This window comes from Humulus lupulus, chromosome 2, assembly GCF_963169125.1.
Source record: "Humulus lupulus chromosome 2, drHumLupu1.1, whole genome shotgun sequence".
Classification (NCBI taxonomy): Eukaryota; Viridiplantae; Streptophyta; class Magnoliopsida; order Rosales; family Cannabaceae; genus Humulus; species Humulus lupulus.
The window spans coordinates 294,422,313-294,433,707 of NC_084794.1; the positions used below are offsets into that span (position 1 = coordinate 294,422,313).

Genomic DNA, 11,395 nt, shown 5'->3' on the forward strand with positions numbered 1-11,395 from the left:
CCTCGGCGTGACTACATACTCGACAATTTAGATCATCTTCGCAGCAGCACTCTCCACAAGCACCACAGTTTGCTTCACCACCGTTGTCGCGCCCTAATACTAGTGATCAAGATATTGACCTTAATGAATATTTTACACCTAGTTGGCCCGATCAAAACAATAATAATTAGATTACGTTTTTTAATTATATTAAGACAATTGAAATTTTATTATGTTTATTTTATAATTAGTTCATATGTAATTAAAATGAGACTATTGGTATTTTATTAAGTTAATTTTATGATTAATTACAATGTTATTTTTGTTTGATGAATATTAATTGTGTTATTAATTATAATTTATGTTAAATATTATTATTTTTAAATAAGTATTATATGTATATTTATTAAGAAATAAAATAAAATTAATTATTATATTTTCATATTAGTATTTTATTACCGGCGGATTAATAGAGGCGGAACCCGATGGTAATAAACGAGTCAAACGAGGTTGACAGAGTTACACATTACCGGCGGAGTCCCACCTCCATTAATCCGCCGGTATTAATACAATACCGGCGGGTGTGTCAGTCGATCGGTAATTGTGTTAATACCGATCGATTATTACCGGCGGGTCTTTACCGGCAGACTTCCGCCGGTAATATAGAATACCGGCGGATGCACCATTTATTATTGGCGGGATCCTCCGCCGGTAATACTAATATTTGTTGTAGTGATAAGAGGTGAAATATAACACTGATATTAATTAGAGTAATGATATGTGCACACACAAATTACACCCAAATATTACACAAATTTATGTGGCAAATCACTTTTACTTAGTAGGATTAAGTAAAGATTAATGATATATGCACTTAAAATATACACCAAAACATTACACACAATGATGTGGTAGAAGCCTAACCAATCACATTTATGAAAACGGGGACTCACAGTTTTAAAAAACAGTGACACATCACTGTGTATAATATTTAGGTATAAATTTTAGGTCCACCTACCATTGCTCTTAAGAAAATATGATTGGGTATAATTTATGTGTGCCCATATATTAATTAGGGAACAGCTACAGATCAAGCTTACGACTTTGTTCAATCATCTCAGCCACAAAAGCCTTGAGATTCTTATCGGAAGAGCCACCTTCTTGAACAGCTTCTCGAGCCAAATCCTTCCATTTCAAGGCATTTCTTCTCTTTTCCACCCAACTTTCCTTCCCACCATCCACCGCAACAGTTTTCTTTCCTTCCATAACCAATTCCAAACACCTCTTGATCTCTTCATTTCCAGCAATTTTTTCCTCATTGAGCTTCACTCTAACCCCCGTTCCCCACACATCTTCGATCAACTTGGCGTTGGTCCCTTGGTCCGACCACTGTGGAAACCCCACCATGGGAACCCCAGAAGCTAAGCTCTCCAACGTCGAGTTCCAGCCACAATGAGTCACGAAACACCCCACTGAATCGTTGCACAAAACCTCCATCTGAGAACACCATGGCACTATCATTCCAAGCTTATCCAACTCTTCTCTGCAACTCAGTTCATCATCATCTTTGTCATCGTTCTGAGTCTTTTCTCTAACGACCCACAAGAAAGGACGGCCAAACTCCAATAACCCTTTAGCCATTTCCTCCATTTGTTGCTTAGACAGAATCGCCATGCTCCCAAACGACACATAAACGACCGTCGTTTTGGGCTTCGAGTTCAGCCACTTTATGTACTTCTCTTGCGAGTCAGAAGAAGGAACTTTACCGTCGAGAAAAGATGACGGAATCAACGGTCCGATTCCGATCAAATTTACTTTGCCAACGGCTCTGAATGCCTCAGATTCCAACTCGTCAAAAGTGTTGACCAACACTTTCGGTTTATGTTTCTTCTCAAGAATCTCATATTGTTCTCGGAGGTTTGGAATAGCGAATGAATAAGTATCCGCAGCGTCCATAAACGACGGCAAATCCCGGGAAGTAAACTCCAACGACAGTCCCGGGAGTATCGTTTTTGCAGGTGGGTGTCGTTTGCTGTTTTCTGTTATGATATCTCCATAGCCATGGAAGTAGTAATAGTATATATCGAACACCGTGGCCGGCTGAATCCACAGAAGTACCGACGGTAGTCCCACTTCATCGGCGGCGAGCTCAGCCCAAGGGATGAGAATCGTGTACACCATGCAACAGTACGGACGGCCGTCGTTTCGAGCCGAAACGACGAGGTCTCTTATGGCCTTGGACCCGTGACACCTCATCTCAGACATGTACTGGCCGTTGTCGCCTCCGAAGTTGCAGCCGTCATCGTAGCCGTCGGAGAACGGAGCAAAGGATATGTGAGGCTCGTGACCCGTAGCTCGTACCATGCGTCTGTGACCGAAAACCGACGTGACGAAAGTGACGTCGGCTCCGGTGGCGGCGAGACGGTTTGCGAAGTGTAAGGATGGGTTTATGTGGCCTTGAGCTGGGTATGTTACTAGGAGATACTGGGGCCGTGCCATCGTTATCGGCGGCGCGTGGCTTTTTTTTTTTTATCGATTTATTCGTTTAGAGATTTAAACGAAACTTGGGAGATATCTGTGAAGATTTTCGTACTATTTATAAAAAAGAAGAAGAATCACTGTGTGTATTAATATTTTAATATTTTTCTGTGGTGAATTTTCCTAAAAAATATTTGTTAAAATTGAATAAATAGTTTAATATTTTCGGTGGTGAATTTTCCATAAAAATATATATTTTTAAATGTATTAATAGTTTAATATTTTGTGTGGTGAATTTTCCATAAATATATATATTTTAAATGTATTAATAGTTTAATATTTTGTGTGGTGAATTTTTCTTAAAAATATATGTTAAAATTGTTTTGATATTTTAATATTTTCACTTTTTCAGTGGTGAATTTTGATTAAAAAATATTTACTAAAATTGTATTAACATATGTTAAAATCTTTTTTTCCCTTAATTAACTAGATTCGTGTTTTTTTTTACTTGTATCTTTTTAATTTTAACCCATTTCTGTAAATGTTTTTTAAGGATGTTTTTCTCTCTTTAAAGTGTACTTAAATCTTTTTTAAATTTGATTTAGATTTGTTGCAAATAATGAAATTAAGTAAAAAAATAACACCTCATTTACTTGGTTCAGCTGTTAGAGATATTTGTATTGTCTTAATGAAAAATAAGAAATACTATCACAACTCTATGCAAAATAATATAAAGACACAATGATAGATTAAATAAGATTACAACTCAATACTCAAAATACAAATAGATATAGAAAAGAAATCGATGAAGAGAATGATAAGAACTACAACTTTAAAACAAAATATACAAATAAATATGTAAAGATAAAATAGAAGAATAGAAGATAAAAACAATGGTAGAAAAAATAACAAGAAAAAAAAGTAAAATACTCTCACTCACACAACCAAAGTAAAGAGTACTGAGGATCACCAACTTGAACAAGGTTTACAACCTTTCACTACTACAAAAAAGGCTTTTCTCTGCGGTTTTTTTATTTAATACACTGTGGTTTTCGAGAGTATTGAAAAACGAAGTGTATTCGACCGCAGAGAAAAGTGGTATGCCAACCGCGGAGAAAGAACATCTTTCTCTGCGGTTGTAATAAGCCAACCGCAAAGAAAGATGTACTTTTCTCCGCGGTTTTTTTAAAACAACTGCTGAGAAAGAAAGACTTTTCTCCGCTGTTTTACTGAAAAAACCGCAGAGGAAAGTATTGTAATTTTTCAAAACTTTGACGAAGCATAACTTTGTGCTCAGTTGTCCGTTTTTGGTGTTTTTTTTTAAACTTTGGTATTTTTTCGAGATCTATCTAGCTGCATACAAAGAAAATCTGAAAACTTGAAAAAAAAAAAAAAAAAAAAAATTTCAGGTTTTGTCACCGAAAAATCTGAAGAAAAAAAATTCAACAACCAAATTAATGATTTATGAAAAACCTCTCAAAATTTTGATTTCTATTTGTCTATTTCACACAAAATAAACTCTAAAAATAATGATGAAAAAAAACAAAAAACTATACAAACAAAGATATATAGATCATTACCTATTTTGAAGCTCAAGAACACAATGTATGCCCAAAAATATAGTGAAAATGGACAATTTTTCGACCAAATCCTAACCATTTTTACTACCAAAAACCTGAAAATAGACAAATATCAAACATCTACTTCAGTTTTTAACTAAGATTTAACTAAAAATGATTAAAAAATAGTAAGATTAAGGTTGAAAGACATACCGCCGCTGTTGAAGAAGTTTTTCGCGAAATGAAGTAGGTTTACGAACCTTATGGGGAAGAATGAGTTTATATATATGTAACGCCCTGGTTACCCCAGAACAGTTACGGTGAACCGGAAATTTGACTCATTGCCTGAGTCCTTTGGTTAAAAACGTGATCTAAGTGTTATTAACAGGTTAAGGTAAAAACCAGTAAAAAGGAAAGGATACATTTTATTTGATACATAAAACTGTTCATGGGCCCATAAGAACATTTACAAGTTATTTACAACTCAAAAGGTCATTACTGTTCCAAAATTTCAAACCCCGCCGACCTAAGCGGCAAAAATAGGGTAAACCCCCTAGTTCCTCTGAGAACCCCTTGGCCGTGGTGGTCAAGCGGCCGCATATGTACACATCACCACCTAAGCTCTCCACTCAAGGCTGGGTGAGTTTTTCTTTCCCTTTACCTGCACCACATAGCACCCATGAGCCAAAGTCCAGCAAGAAAACATTGCATTATATGTAAACATCATCAAATGATTATCATTATATTCACACAGAGCTCAAAGCTTTCAAACAGATGAGTGAATATCACTTGAGGTTTTGGTAAACCATACTGAGTGACTGACAAGCAAGTCACTAATTCAAATGGAAGAGTGGCTGCTGGGTAAGCCACTAGCCTTCAACAGGTTCTGGTAAACCATACTGAGTGATTGACAAGTAAGTCACTAATTCAAATGGAAGAGTGGCTGCTAGGTAAGCCACTAGCCTTCAAGCGCTTATAATATTCATCGAACTTGAGGTTGGTCCGGCATTAATGCTCTTTGAGTCACTCAATGCCGATAGTCGATTAGATCTAATCTTTATTGGTTTGCGTTGAACACGCTAAGACCGTCCTGACTAATGAGTCAGCACTATGTGACCAGTGCCCAGTATCACTTCCGAACCTGACTAATGAGTCACAGCTTCACAGTTGGTACTAGCACCTTTGCCAAATCTGACTAATGAGTCAGTGCCATGCACAAGTGAGCAAGATTTGCTAAGTATTCCATAATCAATTCATGTCCACATTTATACAATCAACATGCCTCATGAATAACTATGCATGTCTCAAATGGGGTGCAGTTTTCTTACCTCTGATTCGAGCTAGAATGAACAAAAGAACGACCCTTGAGAACGGTTTAGCTTTTAGTCCTTTAGCGATTACCTAATCATAACACATTATAGGATACCATCAATAATATGATAATCAAAGGTTCTTAAACCAATATCTAGCTTCCGAGAGATCAATCCAAACTAATCCAAGTAGTAGGGACACTCTTGAGGCCAAAAACCATGATCCCGGGGTCAAAACATGCAAATGGGCTCAACCCAGCTCAAGAGCCGCGACCCCTAGAAAATCCAGAGGAAAGCGCCGTGGCGCCCAACACCAAGGGCCGCAACGCAACAGAACCTTCTCCTTCAACCTCGAGCTAGGGCCGCGGCCCCTAACCCTGGGCCATTCCCAAACGCGATTTCAACTTCTCAAAACCTCCAAAATCATACCTAAACATTCCCCAATCATCAAAACAAAGTTCCCAAGCTTCCCAATGCATCAAAACCCTCAAAACCCAAGGTTCAAATGAATCGAAAACTCAACAATTCACAAAATCAATTCAAAGCTTAGAAACTCTAAAAACTCAAAACTTTAAACTTCGATTGGGTTGTTTTCTGTCAAATCCCTCGGTCAAGAAGCTTCTAATCTTTCCTAGGATCGCTATGCCTCGATCCTCGCTCGATTCCGACTCCTAGAACTCGAGATTTCTTAAAAAATGCTCAAACGGTAAAACGAACTATCGAAAGGGTGAACGAGAGGTTTTCTAATCGTACGTTCTATCTGACCGCTACTTCAAGCTTAAGTAACCTCAAATAAAACCTAGTGCTCGGGGTCCCGAAAACACCTCCGAGGGCATTATAGTCAAAACTTCCAGAATTTCACCCTGATCTCAAATATTCCCAATTTATCATCAAATTAACATTCTTATTATCCCAAAATTGAACCCGTTATGACAAAACCGCTAATCTACTAAAAATGACCGTCTCATGTCGAATAGCTCGAATATATATCCATAATGATGGAATCTCATTCACATATCACATCATCCACCCAAATACACAAATTTACCCTCAATGGGCCAAATTATCAAAACAACATAATATTTCAAAAGTGGACCCACATGCATGCATATATCATCATATTATAATATAATTCACATAAACATGCATATATTCATTTAATGGCGTAATTAAACAATTACGGCCCTCCCGGCCAACTAAACCGCCACTAAACCACACCGGAGAATTCGGGGCATTACAATATAGGTCTGGAACCTTTTCTTCGCAGTTTTCTTAGGAAAACTGCAGAGAAAGAAAGACTTTTCTTTGCAGTTTTCTTAAAAAAACCGCAGAGAAAAGTATTGTAATTTTTTTAAACTTTTACCAAGCATAACTTTGTGCTCGGTTGTCCGTTTTGAGTGTTTTTTTTTAACTTTGATATTTTTTTGAGATCTATCCAAAGAAAAGAGTATTTTATTTGAATAGATCTCAAAAAAATATCAAAGTTAAAAAAAAAATACCCAAAACGGACAATCGAGCACAAAGTTATGATTGGTAAAAGTTTTAAAAAATTACAATACTTTTCTCTGCGGTTTTTTCAATAAATAAAACTGCAGAGAAAAGTTTTTATTTCTCTGCGGTTTTCTTAAAAAACCGCGGAGAAAAGTAGTGCAACTTTTCTCTGTGTTTTTTTTAAGAAAACCGTAGAGAAAAATCTTTCACTTTCCACTTTTCCTACTTTACATTGCGTTTTTAAAAAAAAACCGCAGTAACATAGTTTCTAAGTGTCCTTCAATCCTTTTCTCTACGCTTTTTATTTTAGATTGAAAAAAATGGCAGAGAAACCCTATATTTGTAGTAGTGTTTGCCCAAAAGCTTATTTCCCCATATCTCAAGCACTAAGGGATTATCTCAATATTGGAAATAATTCTCTGGAATAATCAAGCATTTTGGTATATTTCTAGCCAAGTGCTCTAGTGGATAGATTTAGAGTTGTCTTACAAGTGAGCATTAGTAAAATAGCCCAATCATCTCATTAATATCACATATTACCAAATATGTACTTTAACAAATTATTATTTTATTCTAAATATTTGAATACTATGGTATATGTATATTCGTTTTATTTAATTAGATTTTATTTTAAAGTTATTTTGATTTTTTTTTATTTTTTATGGGTAGTTGAATGATATACCATACCATAAAGTATATATACTGAGTTGAAAAATAATATACTATCAAAACATACAAAACTATTACTCAAAAATATATATACTATGCTAACAAAGTTATATACTACCATTAAAATGTATATACCATGATACAAAATTATATACTACTACTATGTATAATAAAATAGAAACTAAATATCACCAAAAAAATAATTATATACCATACCACAAAAAACATATACACTAACTGGAAAATAATATACCAACAACCTATAAAAAACTTAAAAAATCAATATAACTTTAAAATAAAAACTAATTAAACAAAACTAATATACATATACCACTATATTAAGGCCATACTACAATCCTAAATAAATAAATAAATTATAAAGAAAGGACAATTTAGGTAATCAACAATGTAAAATGGTTATTTCTCTACAATTTTAAAAATGAGGACATTAGCTTCTTGATGCCTTTATTTTAGGCCATTTACTATAATTTCTCAATAAAATTGTGTCAAGTCAAAACCAAAATTAAAAATATATATTTTTATTTTTTAGTGGATAAATATATATTTATGGAAATTTCTATGGTAGGGCCTTAAAAAATAGTCATATTGGTGGGGTTTTTTTGTGTTATCAACACGTGAATAGTTTTCAACGCATTTATGACCATATATATATTGTAGTTATTTAGAGCATCCTACAAATTTTCAGAAAATTCCAAATAATTTATAGTGCCGAAAACTAATTTAAAAACAGGTTGTTGCACCCGTGATTAATTTTTTTATGCGCGTGGAAAATATCATGTTCGAACCTAGTTTTCGACACTGTAAATTATTCGGAATTTTCTGAAAATTTGCAGGATACTCTAAATAACTAAAATATACACAACAATTAAAAAAAAATCTCGGCAAAAACTGTTCACGGTTGAGAAATACAAAAGAGCCCCACCGGTGGGGCTCTTTTTTAAGCCTCTACCATAGAATGCTCCTATATTTATAATATTTTGTAAATAATTTATAAAATTTCTTAATAAACCTAAATTTAATAAATAACATCCAAAAATAAAACAACTTTAGTTTTTTTTTTCTAAAAAAATTTCATTGGAATTATAAGTTTTCTAAATCAATATTATAAATTACATTTATAAAAAACAGCATTAATGTTATTTTAAGTGAGCATTTTTGTGTTTTAATTATTATTATATTTTATTTTACTAAAAGCATGCATAAGGAGCTATTTTTTACTATTTATTTTTTTATGAGTGTGATTGGTTGAAATTGGGACCTACTGTTTTAAAAAAGTCGTGTCACATCACTGTTATTAATATTTGGGTGCACATATCATTACTTTACTGGGTGTTTGATATGAGGTTTGAGTTTGTGAGAGTAGAGTTAGAGGTGGAGATGCACATTTTCCCCATGGGGACGGGGCCTCGCGGGGACCCACCCCTAATGGGGCGGGGAATCCCTGTATAAATGGGGAACGGGGCGGGGACGGAGACGGGAATAACTTTCAATCCCCGAATGTTAAATGGGGCGAGGACAGAGATAGCACTCCCCATCCTGACGGGACCCCGTTTAAATTTGTATATTTTTTTTTAATATTTTATATGTATTTTATATCTTTCTTAATATTTTAAATTTTATTTAGGATAGTGTTTAATATTTTAAATAATAAATATTGTAAAGTATTTTAATTTACATATAATTTACTATTTTAATTTAAAATTTATTTTTTAAATAAATGGGTTACCCGTGGGGATTACCCACCCCATCCCCGACGGAGAATAAGCGGGGAAGAGGCGGGGACGGGGATTAGAAATATAAATGGGGACAAGGACGGGGGGAGCACTCCCCGCTAATTTCTCGTCCCGTATGCATCACTAGTTAGAGGAGATTTAGATTAAGAGAATATGAAACTCAAGTGTTTAAAAGGTTTAAAATTACACTCAAATCAAGTTAAAAAATAGGACTCACTTGGAAACACAAACTCCCAAATCATTAAATATAAATTTATCAAACATAAATTAGATTTGACATTCGCATTCACACTAAACCAAACTTCTTTACCAAATACCTCCTACATGTTCAGTAAAATCCTAAATCAATGTTATATTTTGTATAATTAATTAAGGTTTCTTATCTTATTTATATCTTCTAGCTAGTCACTTTAATTAATAGCTGCAAAACTCGTAAGACCTATCTAAATTAATTGGTGCTTTTCGTGTATAGATGCAAAATTCTGAAGTCTTATTAACTAAGGTGATGTTTAATTGGGTGGAATGGAATGGAAAATAATAAGTTTTCATTCTATTCTTTTTGTTTGATTATATTTTAGAGTATTGTAATATCATTCTAATAAAATAATTTTTTTACTATTTGGGTGGAATGACTATTTCATTTGAAAATGTAAAAAAATTCAATTACAATAAAAAATTGAAAAAGTTAAATATTTTTTTATCAATTTTTTTATTAATATTAACTTTTATTACATTCTATTTCTATTCATTTTCTTATTATTATTCTTGTTCTTCTATTTTTATTTCCTCCAACCAAACGATTCTTGTTCCTATTCTTCTATTTTTATTTTCTCCAACCATACGGTACCTAAATTAATTACTACTACTAATTACTTGTGTGAATATATTGTAAACATCTAAACCTTCATCAAGTGCATGGTTGCCTTTCAATGGAATAATTAATCATTCGTTTCAAATATTTGGTTTGTAAATTTAACAATAGAATGGCAATTCCAAAGTATTTAAAATTCTATTATTCAATGGAAACAAGTTTATTAGCTATGAATAAGGAAAATAAAGAACCCCTATTGTACAATCCCATTAATATATATAAATATATATATATATATATAAATGTTTTAATATAGCAACAGGGTCAATTACGTGCCTAATTTGTTAATCTACAGTTCATATTTATTTCACTAACCATCATCAATATCAACAAATATTTTTCTAGTGAAATAAAATTGTTGAATATCCCAAATTAATTAAGTGAAAAAATATTTGAATTAATAATCACTTTATATTGTACTAGATACAAGAGCAATTTGCTTAGTTTTATTTATAGAATTTATTAATTATATTTATTAAATTTATTTATTGTCATATAAATTTTAAATAAATAATATTATATATAAAAAATGGCATAAATATATTACATGGAAAATTAAACTAAAACACTATTAATTTTTTTTAATATATATAGATAGTATATGACAACCTTTTTAAACATAAATAATAATTTTTTTAATAAAAATTAAGATTATGTATTATAATTATTATTATTATTATTATTATGATATTTTATAATATTAAAATTTATATTGATATAATAATTGTATTAAATATCTATTTTTTATTAAATTTTATTATAATAATAATATTTTATAATATTTGAGTTTATATTAATTTAATTAATAAAAAATTAGGATTATATATTATTATCATAATGATATTTTATAATATTTAAATTTATATTAATATAATTATTAAATATCTAATTTTGTATTATATATTATTATAATAATGATATTTTATAACATTTGAATTTATATTAATATAATTATTATATTTGTAGTTTTATATTAAATATTATTATAATAATGATATTTTATAATATAAATGAAAGATAGTTTCAGAGTATTCTATATATATAACAGTGAAGTATATATATATAATTATATAGTTAGAAATGTCAAATATAGTAGATCTATAATAAATGTTATGTTATAATGTTAGAAGATTAATACATATATGTATATAATAGTATATATTATATAATTAGATATGTCAAATATAGTAGACTGGTAATAAATGTTATGTTATAGTGTTAGAAGATTAATACGCATAAGTGAAATATGTATATAATAATATATATTATATAGTTAGATAAGTC

At 31.8% G+C, this 11,395-nt stretch overlaps 1 protein-coding gene across 1 annotated transcript; it reads right to left on the minus strand.

Moving 5' to 3' along the window:
* Window positions 1-785: 785 nt before the first annotated feature.
* On the minus strand, window positions 786-2,569 carry LOC133819891 (phloretin 4'-O-glucosyltransferase-like). Its single transcript, XM_062253271.1, has one exon. The coding sequence runs from the start codon at window positions 2,476-2,478 to the stop codon at window positions 1,063-1,065; it is 1,416 nt and encodes a 471-aa protein (XP_062109255.1). The 5' UTR covers window positions 2,479-2,569; the 3' UTR covers window positions 786-1,062.
* Window positions 2,570-11,395: the final 8,826 nt, after the last annotated feature.

Bases quoted from the DNA above. Each gene is read 5' to 3' on its own strand.
- LOC133819891 (XM_062253271.1), bottom strand. From the start codon at position 2,478: ATGGCACGGCCCCAGTATCTCCTAGTAACATACCCAGCTCAAGGCCAC.